Consider the following 19,801-nt stretch of genomic DNA (forward strand, 5'->3'; position numbering starts at 1 on the left):
TGTGGAATTCTCTACCACAGAAAGTTGTTGAGGCCAGTTCGTTCGATATATTCAAAAGGGAGTTAGATTTGACCCTTATGGCTAAAGCGATCAAGGGGTATGGAGAGAAAACAGGAATGGGGTACTGAATTTGCATGTCCGGCCATGATTATATTGAATGGTGCTGCAGGCTCGAAGGGCCGAATGGCCTGCTCCTGCACCTATTTTCTATGTTTCTATGTTTTTCGCCTTAAAGCAGAGAAGGTTAAGAGGAGATTTGATAGAAGTGCTCAATATCCTGAAGGGTTTTGATCGAGTAAATAACGAGAAACCGTTTCCAGTGGCAGAAGGGTGGATGACCAGAGACACAGATTTGAAGTGAAAGGCAAAAGAACGCGAGACGATGAGAGGAAACATTTTCTTTACACAGCAAGTTGTAATCTGGAATGCACTGCCGGAAAGGGTGGTGGAAGCAAATGCAATAGTAAATTTCAAAAGGGAACTGGATATCTAATTGAAAGAGAAAAGAGACAGGGCGATGGGGAGAGAGTCGGGGAGAGGGATTAATTGGTCAGCTCTACAAAAGAGCCGGCACGGGGACACTGGACCATATGACCTCTTTCGGTGCTTCATTATTCGATGATTCTATCAACGTAATTAATTGTATGCGAAACGCTTGAAGTCTTCATAAAGTCCAACATCTGTTTGAGTCAGTCTATACGGAGTGCAATATCAGTGCGAGTGAGTCTTTGCCACGTGCAATCGCAGTTCGAGTTAGTCTTTCAAGGGTGCCACAGAAATGGTAGTCAGTGTGTACCAGGAAAGGGAAGAACCGGTCCTCAGTTCTATGCCAAAAGGAAGAGGCTGCATTAAATGTTCCTTTGAACACCGTAAGCCACAATGTAATTGGCTTTTTCCCAATATGTATATGTCCCTGACAATACATTGCACACGTTAATACTAATTAGTCGTAGCCGTTCTCCATGGTCGAATTTAGACAAACGTGATTAGTTTAAAGATCAGAAGAGGCAGGAACAAAAAAAAATAGTTCAGTCTATTTAACTTTTTTGTTTCCTGCACACAATCCGTTTAGACCATATTCATCTTGGCACCAAGTAGGCCGATACAGGGCGTTCGGATTAAATTGACATCGACAGGAAATTTTAGTTCACATCGTAACGTTCTGTCTGGCCTCTAAAGGAAAGGCTATGCGGTTATCTGATTCTGAGATCGGATTCCCTGCTGTCTGTGCACAATGTTCTGTGATCAGTTGGACGGGCTCATTACCTTCAGGTCGTAAACTGTTTACTTACTGCTCTTGTGACGGCAGTCTTTGGAATAGAAACGAGCAGAATTATCTTCTGAATGATTTTATTAAAATATAGAGCCGAGAGGATCAACTGCAGACTTGAGGGCTCATCGCGGCATCAAGTATCTCAAAAATACTTGTTGCAGGGGATCGGTTCTTTGTTCGGGTGCCCACGTGGGTATTTTAGCAAAACTGTTAGAAGGAAGTGGAGAAATAAACAGAAAAATGGCGGTGACGGAGTTTGTGTAATAAAACAACAAGATCTATTTGATATTAAAGACACGTCCATCCCATACCACCGTATCTAGTTGTTTGAGGATGCATAAGAACAGAAGACCACTAGGCCCATCTAGGCCGCCCGTTGATCAGAGATTAACCACGCGCACACACACCGGGGAAAACATACATATACACAGGGGCAAATATACTCTCCTACAGGGGCAGCACCCACACTCACAGGGGCAAATACACTCTTCTACAGGGGCAACATATACATACACAGGAGCAAATACATTCTCTTACATGGACACATATACACACACAGGGGCAAATGTACTCTCCTACATGGGCAGCACACACACACACAGGGGCAAATACTCTCATACAGGGGCAACATACACCCACACAGGGGCAAATACACTCTCCTACAGGGCAGCACACACACACACACAGGGGCAAATACACTCTCCTACATGGGCAACACACACACAGGGGCAAATACACTCTCATACAGGGGCAACACACACACAGGGGAAAACCCGCATATAAACAGTGGCAAATACACTCTCCTACATGGGCAACACACACTCAGGGGCAAATACACTCTCCTAAATGGGCAACACACACACACACAGGGGTAAATACACTCTCCTACATGGGAAACATACACACGGGGAAAACACGCATATACACAGTGGCAAATACACTCTCCTACATGGGCAACTCACACACACAGGGGCAAATACAATCTCCTACATGGGCAGCACACACACACACAGTGGCAAATACACTCTCCTACATGGGCAACTCACACACACAGGGGCAAATATACTCTCCTACATGGGCAGCACACCCACATACACAGTGGCAAATACACTCTCCTACATGGGCAATACACACACACAGGGGCAAATACACTCTCCTACATGGGCAACTCACACACACACAGGGGCAAATACACTCTCATACAGGGGCAACATACATACACACAGGGGCAAACACACTCTCCTACATGGGCAACTCACACACACATACACAGGGGCAAATATACTCTCCCACAGGGGCAGCACACACACACAGGGGCAAATACACTCTCATACAGGGGCAACACACACACACACAGGGGCAAATACACTCTCATACAGGGGCAACATACACACAGGGGAAAACACATACACACAGGGGCAAAATACACACACACATGCACACAGGGGTAAAACACCCATTCTCATAGAGAGGGAAATTACAGAGGGGGAAACACATACACTCATACAGGGGCAAAATACACACGCGGAAAAACACAGTTACTGGAGCAAAAGCAGATATACACAGGGTCAAAACAAACACACCGGTGAACAGCACACACACACGAAGTGGAAAACACACACAAAGGCAATACACACACAAAGGGGCGAAACACATTCTGAGGCAAAACACTCAGACACACAGAGGGGCGAACCACACACAGAGGTAAATCACATAGACGGGGCAAAACACAAGGGCCGAACCACACATACACACTCGGAAAAACACACAGACACATGGAAATATACAGACACATGAGCAAAACACACGCATATATAAGGGGAGCGCACACCCACGCACAACGATTGCACTATAGGAGGACTTGCAAGTGTCAAATTAATCGGAACTTGTCTACGTGTTCGGATTTTTAAAGAGTTGTGGAGGGGAAATGCATATAAACACTTGGCGATGCTTCTTCGACTCAAACAGTGAAATCGGTAATTTGGCTAGTCACTGTGGACGCTCGGGTTCCGAGCAGAAGGCGACAGTAACCAGTAACCCACAATTAGTGTCCTCCTGACAGCCCAAATGTTGCTGATGCAGAAACCATATTAGGCTCCTGGGGAACAAATGGTTGGGGGTCAGCTGGTAACCTAGAAACTTGCAGAAATATAGACCGAAATAGTTTGACAGGCAGCTTCATTGTGAGCACTCGCACTTCACGGCGTCAGAGGATGTGTGTCTTTCAGCTAGAAACACGCAAACAAGTAATCATGGCGACCGCATCGCTCACACACACAGGATGAGGAAGGAACGATGAGGTTTAGGGCGCCATGAACCTATCTTGAATAATTAAAATCCCCAGCTTTGAAAATGCATCGGTAGATTATGGCAATCGCGATATTTTCGGAAAGGCTTTTACGATACATTTTGTAACCTGTGTCAGGATTACACAAGCTAAACTTCCGGCTGCTGTCAGCCGAGCAACCAGCCACTAGGTAACACTGGCGGCACAAGCGCCAACGTGCAGCACAATCTTGGAATACTGCACATTGTACATTGCTGATAAATGCCCTGAATATGCTGGGAAATACCGCCGTCAGAGACCGCGTATTGTTCGACAGGAAATGAAACGACACTCGAACAGATGACCGCTTCCTATACAATGAACAAAAACAGGAACTCGAGTTTATACAAATTACTGTTTGAGGCGACGGGTTTCCACAACTTTTATCGGCGGCATTTGTGTTGCAATCTGCTTCGTTATCTACGTCACTGGTCACCCTGCTGGAGGAATTACGTGTTGCGTCTGCGTTTTAAAACGGGCTCAAACTACAGCATAAACAAGCAAGCAACCGTGGTGATAGTTTGTATCTTCTCTTATATGATAGTGTATACAAATGTGCAATAAATGCAATGCATTTATAAACTGGGAGATCGGACGAGGGAAGAAGTGACAGCGCTGCTGTTTGCGTGGCCCTTGGGTGTGTGCGTTTGATTGACAGCAGGGTTGCTCGCGCGCCGTCTCGCTCAGGGCACTGAGAAGAGCAGCAGCGCGGGGAGGGGGTGGGGCGGCCCCTGATTGGCGGCCGCTGGCGGGTCAGGGTTCACCCCACGCCCAATCGCAGCGGGCGGAGCGCGCGAGCGAGCGTTGGTGCTTGGTGCCCGGCTGGCCGTTGGATGGAGACTAGGTAACCGCACTTTGCCGGCTCCCCCTGCCGCCGCGACCTGTTGCACCCAGCAAACCTTTATTGATTTAAAACTGAACCTCCCACTGTCTCCCTCTCGAGGGCAGATCAAAGAAGTTTATTTGTTTTTTTTAAGTGATCGGGTATCTAATGTCTGTCAGATTGTGCAGTGTTGTTGGCCTGCCTCCTTGCTCACCGGCCGGGCCCTTTGTTTTTGCAGGGTGAAGCGCTGCAGTGTGTCGGGGCCCAGCTCTTGGCGCCCTCACGGACGGCCCACCTAAGCCGCCGCCATTTTGCGCTGGGTTGCTGGCCGAGGATTGTGGGAGCGGGCTGCGCTTCCGGCCGCCGCCGCGGAGGGGCGCTGCGGCTCGCTGATGTTGGTGGCGACGACAACAACAACAACAACAACTGAGACCGAGAGGGGCAGCGACACGGGCAGCGGCTGCCCCGCACTGGGGCTGCGGGCACTGCTGCAAATACAGCCTGCAGGGCACCAGCATTGTCCGTGGGCTCGGCCCGGGCCGCCTCCACCATGAGCAACATGCAGACCCTAGTTTTACAAAGCACAGACAGCTCGGACAACACTCCGTGGTGAGTACTGAGCTTGCAGTGTAACTTCACATTGATTCTAAACTGCCACTCCGGCCTTGTGCAAGTGTTTCGCTCTTCTGTCACCACTTCTGGTTGTTTTTATTGTGATTTAAAAAAAACATTATTATTGCAAAACTACATGTGTTTTGAAATGTGTTTGCCCCTGGAAATTGATATTGCTGCCAAGCTTTGCTCCGAAAGAAAGTCAGTCTTGCATTTATATAGCGCTTTTCACAACCACCGGACGTCCCAACACGCTTTACAACCAGAGATATACTTTTTGAATCACTGTTGTAATGTAGGGGAAACACAACAGCCAATTTGCGCACGGTAAGATTCCACAATGTGATGATGATCAGATAATCTGTTTTAATAATGTTGATGCGGGATAAATATTGGCCAGGACACCCGGGAGAAATCGTCTGCTTGGTTTCGAAATAGTGGCACGGGATTTTTACGGGCACCTGAGAGCAGACGGGGCTGTTTCTGATTTTATATTAGAGCAGAAGGGGCTTCGGTTTAATGTCTGATCCGAAAGACGGACGAGACCCCAAAGGGTAAAATTGTATTGGCATCTGAGAGTCAGGTCCGCCTACTGGGCAATCTCAGAATTCAAAGCCGGAACAACCGATGTGTTTTACGTCAAGAGTACGCCGGCTGCAGATAACCGGTGAGCTTACACAGGATGTTGAGAGCGAAGCGCCACGTAAACGCCCCGCTGAGAATCTCGGCTCGCGTGTGACTTCTTCCACTTTGCATTCGATCTTTAAAGCCATATAATACAATAAGTGATCGGGCAGTCGGAGAGGTTCTCTAGGTGTATTCTCAGCCAGTTATCGCTAATAAGTGGATTGGAGAAAAGTTATAGGGAGAGTGACGTGAGCTGACAGATTGCTGAGGCTGCTGAGAGCCATTGCCAGGGGCAGAGTGACGGGGGCAACTTGTTATTGTGGCTGTCATAAAGAGGGGGTGCTGTGTGACGGCCGACGTGTAACCCCCCCCAGCCCCGCACCGCCCAGCCCAGCCCAGCAGCTCAGGCAGCCTCAGTTCACGGCGAGAGACGGCCCGGCAGCAGTGACTCAGCGTTCCCTCACTCCTTGTCCCCGGATCCAATGCATTCCGTCAGCCACGCCGCCTACCAGGGGTGCCCCTGCCTGGCACACGCCCGCCGTCTCAGGCACGACTTGTGGTACGGAAACATAGTGCTCCTTTTGTCGCACCGCCCGTATCCTGCGGCGAGGGGCCGGGGCCAGAGCCAGAGCTGCCCTCCCCTCCTCTCGGCTGGCGGGCGGTGGCGCTGCAGCGCACGGCCTGGCCACGCCCCCTCCCCCCGACGTCACCACGTCGCGGCGCAGTCATTGGCTCCCTTTGCCTGCCAGCGTTCCACGCGCGTCACCCACCCAGCAGGCTCGCCCAATGGAGGAGGAGCCAGCCCGCTTCCGCTGCGACGCTCTGATTGGCGCTGCTCAGCGCGGTATTTCCGCTCACCGAATGCAGGGGGGAAGCGCCCGCATTCTTCCGCTCGGTGTATGCGCCGTGTCCGGCAAAGTCGTCCCCTACACTAATAGTTTAAATGTAGAAAGGTGCAGGCAGAAACGGTTAGATTTATATTTGGTAACAGTGAGATTCAGGTATGCATCCACTTGATCCAGGTGCATTTTTCAGCTACAGATATCGATCCAGTGAACAAATGCTTCCGAATCCAAGATTTCACTCCAGTGATGCTGTTACAATCAGTAGCGTTGGACAAAGGTACTATTAGACTGGGTATCAGAGCATAGTTTGATAGTAAATTTCAGGAACTAGTTCAAGGTGAGGTAGAATGCACCCTACCAGTCACAAAAGAAATGCATTTTAAGGTTGAAAAGCGCTTTGCGACTTCCAGATGTTAACAAAACCGCTTCTAAATTTTTTAACTCATAAAGATAGTAAAATATCCAGACACAGCGACTCCATAACAAATAGAACACTTAAAGGTGTTTCATTATTCGTAATACACTTGTAGTTTTAAATTTCAAGTGAGTTACAGGACACAAGTCATCTATACATGAGGGAAAATGGGCTGATGTCTGTAAGCTTAATGTAGCCCAATTTAGTATCCATGTGTTAATGGGAATGTTCGGTCAGGTATAGATCAGTTGTTTCCTGATGCTGAAGGGTCTCCATCTCTTGTACCACCCATTCCGATTTGACTGCATTAGGACCGCAGTTTGCCTTTCCTAGTAATCTGCTCTCCAGATTGTCTGGGGATGTGACGGATAGAATAAGAAAGCCTTGCCTATCTCCTGCAGGCTAGTGTTTGGAGTCATACCAAAAGCACCCAAAGTTGATCAAACATCACACTTCCGACTACGTATCTGCACAATAGACAAAGCAGACTTTAACCATGAGTGGTAGTATTTGCAATACAGTCACAGTAGAACCATATCTAAAGTACAGATTTCATTTAATGAGATGTGTGTTCGTTCTGAGAGCAGCTGTGAAGGAAAGACATTTCATCGCTGATGTGGTCCATCGACCTTAAAATGCAAATATCTCCCTCACTTGTTGGGCCGAGTTAATACAATAAGGACCTTATTTTTAACCCACTGCTCTGCTCAGCTCAGCAGCCAGATTGTGTGGGGCTTGGGAGCTGGCGGTAAATGGACAGCAAGTTGTTCATATCTGACACTGAGCGGTATTTGGATACCTGACCTGATGTGACTGGGTGATAGTGACAGCAAACTTCTGCTCCTCATCCATAGACCCCAGGATAGATATGAAATCCCACTAGAACACACAAAGGTCTCCGTCACCGCACCCCTTTTCCCACAGACCACCGACCGTTGATATTTTGAAGTAGTTTCTGGGTTTTGAGCACAAGCGTCAGCCAAGCATAATACCCAAGGGAAAAAATGGCCAAAAATAATCGGGCTATCCTTTCATCTGTGCGACATTGTATCAGTTTCCAATTGCGTACCCAGATAAAGTCTTGGTGTAATCTTTGGCCCAAAACAAACAAATTACTCTTGAACTATGAAGGCAATACACAACCCTAGATTTACATTTATATAGTGTCTTTCACAACCACCGGACGTCTCAACATGCTTTACAGCCAATTAAGTACTTTTGAAGTGTAGTCACTGTTGTATTGTGGGAAACACAGTAGCCAATTTGCGCACAGCAAGCTCCCACAGATATCAATGCGATAATGACCAGATAATCTGGTTTTTGTCATGTTGATTGAGGGATAAATATTGGCCAGGACACCAGGGATAACTGCCCTGCTCTTCTTCAGAATAGTGCTATGGGATCTTTTACATCTACCTGAGAGAGCAGACAGGGCCTCGATTTATCATCTCATCTGAAAGACAGCATCTTCGACAGTGCAGCAGTCCATCAGCACTGCACTAGAGTGTCAGCCTAGATTTACGTGCTCAAGTCCCGGGAGTGGAATTTGAACCCACAACCTTCTGACTTGGAGACGCGTGTGCTGCCCACTGAGCCACAGCTGACATGGAAGTGTTACTGTCAAAGCTTACCCCAGATGAACAGGTGCAGAAGAAAGTTCCAGGCCTAGTACATGTTCTACTCTTTTCTCAAGCTCCCATCTATTTACTATTGGATCTCAACAGATGATTGAGGAGGCAGTGATCGCTTTGATCATCCATTTCAGATTTCTTTGCATATCTGCAGAAAGGATGCATTTTTACGAAATAGTGCCCTGGTGTACAACCTTAGATGGTTGAATAATTAGAACTAGAATGTACAGTTGTTACTCTAGGTATATGCTGACCTTTGCTCGGATTGCCAAGGTCTGTATGGAGATGTTGAGAATGCCTACATGCTTGCTGCCTTCCCCTCCCAGCTGTGGAGTTGTGTTGTGACAACATCTGTAATGGACGGATTGGAAGCTTGGTGCTTACTGTTGTGATATTGGCAGATGGTAGTGGGATATGTTCCAACCCATCAAGGAATGTTAATGCAGGATTTACAGAATGCACTCCCAACGTTAGAGCCTAGTAGTGCTTAGTTGGAGCTTGAGTTGTCGATGACCAGGCTAAATGGACATGTTGGAACCTCAGGAAATGGAATCCAACATGAAAGTGAATCGTGGCACATTAAGATAATCCACATATGGGCAGACAGAGTTTGGTGGAATCAGGGAACGTTCAGTCAGCAATGGAGCCACAAACCTAGCCTGTGATTGGATGGTTGCTATCCCCTGAATTAAGGTACCACAAACAAAATTTTCAGGCAAATTTGTAGCCGGAATCGGGAATAATCCTGTAAACGGCGGCTTTCTCGAGAGATGATGAGCTAACTGAGGAGGGCTGAGAGTTCAGGGTGGAATCCCACACTGACCCAGGACTGGCATTAGAAATTGCTGGCGAGATACTTAAGGGCTGAGCAATGGCAGTCCCCGTTGCTTCCAGTGCCTCAGTAGGTGTACACGCGGCTTGGTTTGGAGATGACCAGCGATGTTGGTGATCTGGGGGAAAGCGGATTTTCCCTTCGCGCTCATTGTTGTCGGTTGCGTTGTTTCTGCGAATTGATTTTCTCCGGATGCTTACTCTACCCTTTTTTTTACTTCTGACGCTGTCTTCATTTGCTGGGCTGATTTTCAACTTTCGTTTATCGTCTGTGCGCGGCCTTGAAAACGAGTTGTTCCTATCGCTATCACACTTTCGGGTTGAAGATCAGACTGGCAGTTTGATTAGATTAGAATAGATTAGATGGATTGCACCATCATTGTTTTAAGCGACCTGTTAATTGGAGCACGCCCAGTTTACAAAAGAACCCATGGAAGAAACGTTTTACAAATGCTCCACCAAACGGCAATTGTTGGCTAATCTCAAATTGCACCAATCGCCCCGATAACCTCTGCACACTCCCCACCCCTTCCCACTGGACAGTAACCACACCGCGATCACAATCCCCTTCCCAGGGAAAGCCAATAACTTATAGCGGTGAAGACCTGCCCATAGCCCTGGTAACCGAAGCAATCAGGGCGGTCTCTGGCGCAATGACAGTCAGTCCGTTCCAATTATTGGTGAATTCCAGCTTGAATCGCAGAAGGAAGCCTTCATATATTACATTAATATATTGGTTCCATACGAACGGCACTGAATTCAAATACACGTGACAAGTACTGAAATAAATGATGCACGTATTTACATAATTGAGCGATTAATCTCGCACAGAACGATATAGGAAATTGAGGCTAGACTGTACTACGTGGCTTTCTGGTTGAGGTGATAAGATTGCTCGTATATCTCTAATCGTGTGCATGGCAACTGTTGGGAAACAGTCTTGAACTATCTGAGCCGCTGTCTGAAGCGCATTTCAATCTGCAAATAGATTTCAACTGATTGACCTGCGTTTATGCTTACTCAACAATAGTGAGCTTTGTGGTCATAAACGGACAGGGCCCAAATATAATGTACAACGAATTTAACATTATACGGCATTATGCTCTTGTACATCATTTGTCTTTCTATGAGCTCTGTAGATATGTGTTTGAAAAATGGTTTCTAGTGCAATTCCAGCATATACAGGTACCAGACATCACACCTCAGTGTTGCACTTTTCACACCCATAAAGAGGACAGTAACTGACCTGGACGCTGAAATCATAGAACGCTAGAATCATACATGACAGAGGGAGGCCTGTCTGCCCAGGCCGGCTCTTTGATAGTGCCATCCAATTAGTCGCACTACCCCGCTCTTTCCCCATAGCCATGTATATTTTTCCCCTTCGAGTAGTCATCCAATTCCATTTCAGGTAGTGCATTCCAGATCACCACAACTCCCTGCATAAACATGTTTTTCCTCATGTTACCTCTGGGTCTTTTTCCAATTGCCTTAACTCTGTGTCTGCTGGTTACCAACCCTTCTGCCACTGGAAACATTTTCTCCTTATTTACTCTGTCAAAATTGTTCATGATTATGAACACTTCTATCAAATCAACTCTTAAACCTTCTCTGCTATAAGCAGAACAACTTCAGCTTCTCCAGTCTCTCCACATCACTGAAGTCCCTTTAAACCTGGTACCGTTCTCGTCAATCTCTTCTGCACCTCTCTAAGGCCTTGACATCCTTCCTAAACTACAGTGCCAAGAATGAAATGCAATACTCCAGCTGAGGCCTAACCAGTAATTTCTAAAAGATTAGCATAACTTCCTTGCTTTTGGTCTCTATTCAACGATTAATAAAGTCAAGATTCCAGGATGCTTTTTTAACAGTCTTCCCAGCTTGTCCTGCCAGCTTCAAAAATGTGTGTACTTACAGCCCCAGGTCTCTCTGTTCCTGCACTCCATTTAAAATTGCACCATTTAGTTTATATTGCCTCTCCTCATTCATCCTACCAAAATGCTTGACTTCATATTTCTGTGCATTTAATTTCATCTGCCATATGTTGCCCAATTCATCAGTCTTTTTCTGTCCTCCTGAAGTCTCTTACTATCCTCCTCATTGTTTACAAGATTTCTGAGTTTTGTATCAGGCTGTATCTACCTAGCTCCAGGTCATTAATATATATCAAAAAGAGCAATGGTCCTAATACTGATCCCTGGGGAACACCACGTCACACTTCTTTCCAGTCTGAAGTACAACTGTTCACCACTACTCTCTCTTTTTGTACCTCAGCCAATTTTGTATTCACACTGCCACTGTCCCTTTAATCCCAATGGCTTTACTTTTGTTAATGTCTGCTTTGTGGTACTTGATCAAACACCTTTTGAAGGTCCATAAACACATCCACTGTACTACCCTAATCAACTCTCTCCGTTACCTCATCAAATAACTTAACCAAGTTACTCGAACATGATTTGCCTTTAACAAATCCGTTCTGACTTCCATTTATTAGCCCATACTTTTTGAAGTGCCAATGAATTTTATCCCGGATTATTGTCTCTAAAGGTATCCCCACCACCGATGTTAGGCTGACTGGCCTGTAATTGCCAAGGGATGTAACATTTGCAATCCTCCAGTCCTCTGGCACAACCACCATATTTAAGGAGGATTGGAAGATTGTGGCCAGAGACACTGCAATTTCTACCCTTGCATCCCATCCAGACCAGGTGACTTTTCTACTTTGAGAACATGTAACCTTTTAAATACCTCCTCTTTATCTATTTTCATCCAATATTTATGCTATCCTATTTACTATCGCTACTGCCTCCTCCTTTACTGCTATATTGGCAGCATCCTCTTCTCTAGTGAAGACAGATGCAAAGTGCTCATTTACTACCTCAGCTATGCCCTCTGCCTCCACAAGAACATCTCGTTTTTGGTCCCCAATCGGCCCCACCCTTCCTTTGACTACATTCTTTTACTATTCATATGTTTATAAAAATACTCTTGGTTTTCTTTTATGTTAGCTGTTAATCTATTCTCATAGTTTCTCTTAGCCCCCTTATTCCTTTTTTGAGATCACCTTGTTTTTTCTGTATTTACATTGGTTCTCTACTGCATTAGGAATCTTACATTTGCCTCCTGTTTCTATTTCAGTTTGATCTCTAGCTTTGGATGCCTTGCCTTTCCTTTCCTCCTCAATGTGTCTACTCTCGCCAAACTATCTCCTCTTTGAAGGCCTCCCATTGTTCTGCACATCTACTTACACTTGTGTCTGATTGATCTCAGCTGTTTATAAATAATTACAATTACAAGGGTTTGCTTAAAAAGAAAGACTTGCATTTCTATAGCGCCTTTCATGACCTCAGGACGTCCCAAAGCACTTTACAGACAATAAAATGCTTTTGAAGTATAGTCACTGTTGTAATGTAGGAAATGTGACAGCCAATTTGCGCACAGCAAGCTCCCACAAACAGCAATGGGGTAATGACGAGATAATAACTCCCTTGCTCTTCTTCAAAATAGTGCCATGGGATTGTTTGCATTCTTCTGAGAGAGCAGACGGGGTCTTGGTTTAACGTCTCATCTAAAATACAACAACTCAGGCTAGATTTTTGTGCTCAAGTCTCTGGAGTAAGACTTGAATCACAACCTTCAGACACCAAGGCGAGAGTGCTACCCACTAAGCCATGGCTGTCATGACCAATATCTACTTAGAATATTGGCCTTAAAGGTGCTAAAACTGCCCCAGGACCCAGATGACCCAACCCATGTGCAATGTCATAAGGAATTGCTTATTGTCAAAAACCTTGTTTGTATGATATGATGCCATCATTTTATGGTTTAGTTCTTTATTAGTTGTGCCCTTCTAAAGAGGGGGCACGTTAGTTTGGCTTTTGGTTGATAACACTGGGGGAACCCAGTGTCATTGGCTTTAGAGAAGGCACAAACCCGAGTGGAATTTCTCGAGCTTTACTGATTGATCTGTGATATTATTAGTCCCTTGGCTAACACTAATCACCAGCAGAGAATCAATTTGGCAAATGGACGCAAAGCTGGCATGTTAGACTTTGCATCCATTTCCTATTATTTTCCCTCCTTCTTTCCCCTCTTCACTCTTCCCTGGATTCTTCAATCTAATTTGTATTATTAAAAAAAAAGATTCTTGCTGTCTATTCCAGCCTTACTTTACTTCACCTCCTGGTACCCTCTCAGAAAGAGCTGGTGCTCTAAGTCAACTTCCCAACCTTGGTCCTTCTCCATCCTGAGAGACGGTGCTAGATACTTGAGCTGCTTCAACCCACCAAGCATGCCTCCGCCCAATGGACCTAGCTCTGCTCCACAATTTAGATTAGTTGTACTTTTAGTAGGGTTTTAAAAAATATATATTCAAACAAATGCTAGCATTTTAGAAAAAAACAGCTACTGTTTAATCATATTCAGATGGCTGACGCTCCCCTTTGTTTAATGTAGCTGGAATACTTGTTCTCAGCTGCTGCACATTTAGGATTGTAAACTTAGGTTAATTTGACAAGACTCACTTCCTCCCAGCCCCACGCTCTCGACCCTTGCTGCATCCCAAGCTGAGTTCCCTTGCTCCTTCCCACGTCTCAATCCCAACACTCCCTCCATCCACTCATAAGGCCAAGTCAACTGGTTCCTCTGAAGAGATATCCCAACCTCCACCTTCCATTGCAGGCCCTGGCCACCGTTTTATCTCTCACCTTTGTGTGTTGCAGCAGTTTTGAACAGCTAGCTCAGTGCCATTCCGAACTATGTCTCTGCCTCTAACACATCGGAAACCCCATCTAATCCAGGGTAACAACAGGTTTCAGCCCCTGAACCCAGCATCTCCCTCTCAACACTAGGCCCCTTCCTCCCATTTGAAAAGGACACATGTGATGCAAGAGCAATTGTGATACTTCCTCAGCCGCACCACTATGCTTTCTTCAGGAGCTGTCTACTGCTAACCTAATAGTTAGAGATAAGATTCAGAGCTATACAACAGCAGCAAGATCATGGGACATCCATCAGTAATATTTTCCAAGAAAATTTATTCAGGGTCATTGTTAAGTTTAAAAATATGCTTTGTAATTATCTTGTGATTGAGCTGATCCTCCTCAGTCACACACTGAGCATGTCACATGCCACATGCCACATGCTTGCAGCAGCTATAACAACTGAATACAATCGGGGCTCAGGAACAGTTGGTTAAGGAACTCCAGTGATGCAAGGGAAATAGTGCAAGATTTTTCTCTCATGAACCGCTGCAGGTGTGCAGGCTCCAGAGCTACTGGCTGGTGAGTCCTAGCAGTGGTAGTGTCAGCCTTGTTTCAGTGTTAGCACTTTCACCTCTGAGCCAGAAGGTTGTGGGTTCAAGTCCCACACCAGAGACTTGAGCACAAAATCTAGGTTACCACTCCAGTACAGTACTAACAAAGTGCTGCAATATTGGAGGTACCATCCTTCAGATGAGATGTTAAACCGAAACCATGTCTGCTCTCTTAGGTGGATGTAAAAGATCCCATAGCACTATTTTGAAGACGAGCAAGAGACTTATCCCCAGTGCCCTGACCAATATTCATCTCTCAATCAACATCACGAAAACAGATGATCTGGTCATTATCACATTGTTGTATGTGGGAGCTGCTATGTTTCCCACATTACAACAGTGACTACACTCCTAAAAGTATTTCATCGGCTGTAAAGCGCTTTGAGACTTCCGGTGGCTGTGAAAGGCGCTATACAAATGCAAGTCTTTCTTTCTTTCAAGTCTTTCTTTTTGTGGTGCTCTGGGAAGGTATCCAGTCATATTGAAACATTCTAGTAGTGAAATAGTTTAGCATTATTGGTGTACAGGATGCGGAGTGGCAGACAAATATTGGTGATAATGTTCTGATATAATGAACACTATTGAATTTAAAGCCTCAGCCCATCTTGCTGAAATCCTCATCCATGCCTCTGCTACCTCCAGACTCGACTATTCCAATCCTCTCCTGGCTGGTTTCCCATCTTCCACCTTCTAAAAACTGGATCTCATCCAAAGCTCTGCTGCTGTGTCCTAATCTGTACCAAGTCCCATTCACCCATCACCTCTGTGCTCACTGACCTACTTTGTCTCCTGGTCCGTCAATGCCTTCCATTTAAAATTCTCATCCTTGTGTTGAAATCCCTCCATGGCCTCGCCCCATCTTATCTCTGTAACCTCCTCCAGCCCTACAACCCTCCTAGATCTTTGCATTCTTCCAATTCTGGCCTCTTGTCCATCCCTGATTTTCATTGCCCCACCATTGACAGCCGTGCCTTCAGCTGCCATGGGCCTAAGCTCTGGAATTCCTTCCCCAAACCTTTCCATCTCTATCATCTCCTTTAAGACCCTGCTACCCTGCTTAAAACTTACTTCTATGGCTATGCTTTTGGTCACCTGTTATAATATCGCTTTATGTGGCTCAGTGTCAAATATTGTCTGTTAACATTCCTGTGAAGTGCCTTGGGATGTTTTACTATGTTCAAGGCATTGTATAAATGCAAGTTGTTATAAGGCTTTGGGTAGTTAGAGATTCTCATAGACATCCCATGGAGAAATGCTACTGGTTATTAAGTTGTGAAGAAGTGAGATAGTTGATTTGTAAGTTATGGAATGGTGGATTGGTATAGCCTGAGCTACCAAATGCTTTGGACATGAATGGATGATGGAAACACTGTGAGACAAGTAGAAATATTGGTGCACAGGTCATGGAATTGAGAAACTCCACTGGATCACTGACTATAGTGATGAGGAATCCTCTTGAAACAAGAAACAGAGTTGAGGAATCCTGTTGCACAGAATGTGGTATTGAGAAACTACTGAAGCACTGTCAATGGAATAGAGGAACCCCACTAAAGCACTGGTATACTCTACTGATGCAGTGGGGTTGAGGAAGCCTAAAAAAAGAAAGACTTGCATTTATGTAGAGCTTTTCACGATGCCAGGACGGGACGTCCCATAGTGCTTTACAGCCATTGAAGTATTTTTTTAAATGTAGTCATTGCTCTAATGTCGGAAACGCCTCAAGAATGTGACAATGGCCAGATAATATATTCTTAGTGCTGTTGGTTGAGGGATAAATATTGGCCAGGACTCTAGGGAGAGCTCCCTTGCCTACTGAAGCATTGTTTGGAATTGAAGAACCTTTGGTACAGTTCTGAATATTATGGCTGTTAGACAGGAAGGTGCAATGATCCTGTTAATCTCCAGTTTGTGGAAGAATGGGATGGAGAAATGTTGCATTAATAGTTTGTAATTACATGCTCTGGTTAAGGCGAGTAGAATGCTGTTGATTGTAATAATTGAAGAATGCCATTGATGTAAAGGTTCTTGAATTTAACCGATAGAAGAACCCTAGCAGTACATTGGCTATGGTGTTGAGACTCCCTGTTGCTGCACAGGCTATAAAACTGAGGCACCCTACTGAAGATTTGGCAGGAGCCCTGTGGTGAATTTCATGTGGTGTTGACTCTGATGGAGCATTGTCTGGTGGGGTTGCAGCATCATGTTGGTGCATTGGGCTTGGGGCACACTATTAATATATTGATTGTGGAGTTGAGGAACTCCACAGTGCATTGACTATGGACTTGAGGATCCCTATATTGCAATATCTGTTGGAGTTGAAGAGCTCCTATATTGCATTGGAAAAGGAGTTGAGAAACCATACTGTATTTAATGTGGAGTTGAAAGTGCCTACTGGAGTATTTCTCCATGGAGCAGAGTGTATTGGCTGCAGAATTAAGGATCCCTATTATTTCATTGGCCTGTGGACTCGAGGAATCTTATTGGGTGCTTGAGCTATAGCGTGTATAAACTGTGGTGAATTTTTCGATGGAGTAGAAAATTGTTATTGGTGCATGGGAGATGGAGTTGAGGATTCCCTCTGGTTCATTGGCTGCAGAGTTGCGGAACCCCATTTTGTGCACAGGACGTGGAGAATCACAGTGGCAGTTCTAACACATGTCCTCAAGTGTTTTAGTGCCTTGTATGGAAACCCCACCTTTAGCATGGATTTATCATTTTGATTCCAACATGAGGAATAGACATGTTTTCTTATGCATTTCCTAATGTATGGGGTGAAACTCAGACTGATGAACGTATGGGTTATTGTTGCTGTCAATCTGTCAACTGCTAGTTGTTGAGAGTGAAGGACAACAATAATCTGTATTCAGCTCCGCAAGGTGAACACCATTGTTTGGGGCGCTTTTGTACGGGTCACTGGCCCAGTCACGGGGTGTGGCTTCTGCCCGAGGGGGCGTGGCTTCTGCCTGAGAGGGCGTGGCTTCAGTCCGAGGGGCATGTCGTGCTGTGGGGTGATACCAGTGACGTACAGTCACGAAGATGGCGGCCTCACATCGCGGACCTTGATAATTCAAAATCCGCAGCGATCCAATCAGGTCAGGGCGGGAGCGGAGCACGGTGGGCAGTTGCAGTCCGGCCTCCTGTCCTCGGCGCCACTGTCGCTCCCTCAGGGGCGGGGAGGAGAGGGGGCGGCCTGGCATTTAATGGCCAACCCTGTGCACACGGCGGAGTGTGGGCTCCGAACACGGTCCCGAGCAGGCAGTGAGCCGGAGAGTCCGCCCTGCCCTGCCCAGCCCAGATGGCAATGGGTCACTGTCCGGGCTCATCGGCAGCCTGCACGACCCGAGCTTTCAGCCCTCAGCCTTCATGCTGTCCCCGGATTGTGAGACCAGTTATGGGAGCTGTCACAGGGTGGGCTGCCACCGGATGGGTGAGTTGTCACTGGGTGGGCTGGCACTGGGTGGGTGGGTGAGCTGTCACCGGGTGGGCTGCCACCGGATGGGTGAGTTGTCAATGGGTGGGTGGGTGAGCTGTCACTGCGTGGGCTCACACTGGGTGGGTGAGTGGTGCCGAGTGGGCTGGCCCTTCATGAGCCGGCACTGGCTGGGCTGGCCCTGGGTGAGCTGGCACTGGGTGGGCTGGCACTGCATGAGCTGACACTGGGTGGACTGGCACTGGGTGAGCTGACACTGGGTGGACTGGCACTGGGTGAGCTGACACTGCATGGACTGGCACTGCGTGGGCTGGCACTGGGTGAGCCGACACTGGGTGGGCTGGCACTGGGTGAGCTGGCACTGGGTGAGCTGGCACTGGGTGAGCCGGCACTGGTTGAGCCGGCACTGGTTGGGCTGGCACTGGGTGAGCTGGCACTGGGTGAGCTGACACTGCGTGGACTGGCACTGGGTGAGCTGACACTGGGTGGGCCGGCACTGGGTGAGCCGGCACTGGGTGGGCTGGCACTGGGTGAGCCGGCACTGGGTGGGCTGGCACTGGGTGGGCTGGCACTGGGTGGGCTGGCACTGGGTGAGCCGACACTGGGTGGGCCGGCACTGGGTGGGCCGGCACTGGGTGGGCCGGCACTGGGTGAACCGGCACTGGGTGAGCTGGCACTGGGTGGGCTGGCACTGGGTGAGCTGACACTGGGTGGGCTGGCACTGGGTGGGCTGACACTGGGTGGACTGGCACTGCGTGGGCTGGGACTGGGTGAGCTGACACTGGGTGAGCTGACACTGGGTGAGCTGACACTGGGTGGACTGGCACTGGGTGGGCTGGCACTGGGTGAGCTGACACTACGTGGGCTGGCACTGGGTGGGCTGGCACTGGGTGGGCTGGCACTGGGTGAGCTGACACTGGGTGGACTGGCACTGGGTGAGGCTGGCAGTTGAGCAGTTACCTGGCCTGTCACCGTGGAGTACTAGATGCCCAGACACGAGTTATCTGAGTGAAATATGTTCTAATGCTTTCATTCACCGCCCTCCATTTAGCCCTGGGTAATCGAGCTTGCCGATGAGCATCACTTTAAGGATGACTGTGACCTAATAAGGTTGCAGTGGTGTCCACATGACACTCACTTTCTCTGTTGTTTAAAGACACTTCCTCTTGGCTGACTTCAGTTGTATATCCACATTTAGTAACGCTGGAGGCAGTCCGTTGCACCATCAACTTTCAAATTGATTTTTTTTTCACGTTATTTTGCTGGGACATCATGTACCCTCCATATTTTGATTGAAGTACCTGTACTGCTTGAAGTGCCCATGGCATTTGTGATGACTGATTGTCTTGGGTGCCTCTTGGTGAAGCACCGCTTCATCTGGCGTTTCTGCACCTGCACCAGATATGCTGAGTGCAGCACAAGAAGGCCATTGTTCAACAAATATGCAGGAGTAAGTCCAGGTAAGTTAGGTGGGTTGCAATGTTGGCCGTCACAAATTGGTGAAAAGCTAGGAATCGTGGAGTTCGAAAGAGATTTTGCGGTCCATGTACATCGATCACTAAAATGTAGAAGTCATGTACAAAAAATAATCAAAAGGATTATTGGAATGTTAGCCTGTATAACCTAGTGAGCTAGAATATAAAGAGGAGGAAGTTTTACCACAGCTATACAAAG

General features: G+C 47.0%; 1 protein-coding gene across 4 annotated transcripts in view; it reads left to right on the forward strand.

Annotated features, from left to right (window-relative positions):
- The first annotated feature begins 3,968 nt into the window (after positions 1 to 3,968).
- Positions 3,969 to 19,801, forward strand: part of LOC139227751 (ligand-dependent nuclear receptor-interacting factor 1-like) — a 34,686-nt gene continuing 18,853 nt past the window's right edge. For 2 of the 4 annotated variants that reach the window (XM_070858745.1, XM_070858748.1), the window contains exons 1-2: positions 3,969 to 5,031; positions 6,697 to 6,783. In XM_070858745.1, the coding sequence (XP_070714846.1) occupies positions 4,973 to 5,031; positions 6,697 to 6,783 (146 nt within the window). In that variant the 5' untranslated portion in view covers positions 3,969 to 4,972. The remainder of the gene's footprint in view (positions 5,032 to 6,696; positions 6,784 to 19,801) is intronic. The other 2 variants (XM_070858746.1, XM_070858747.1) reach the window with 2 other exon arrangements.

Source organism: Pristiophorus japonicus, chromosome 17 (assembly GCF_044704955.1).
Source record: "Pristiophorus japonicus isolate sPriJap1 chromosome 17, sPriJap1.hap1, whole genome shotgun sequence".
Classification (NCBI taxonomy): domain Eukaryota; kingdom Metazoa; phylum Chordata; class Chondrichthyes; family Pristiophoridae; genus Pristiophorus; species Pristiophorus japonicus.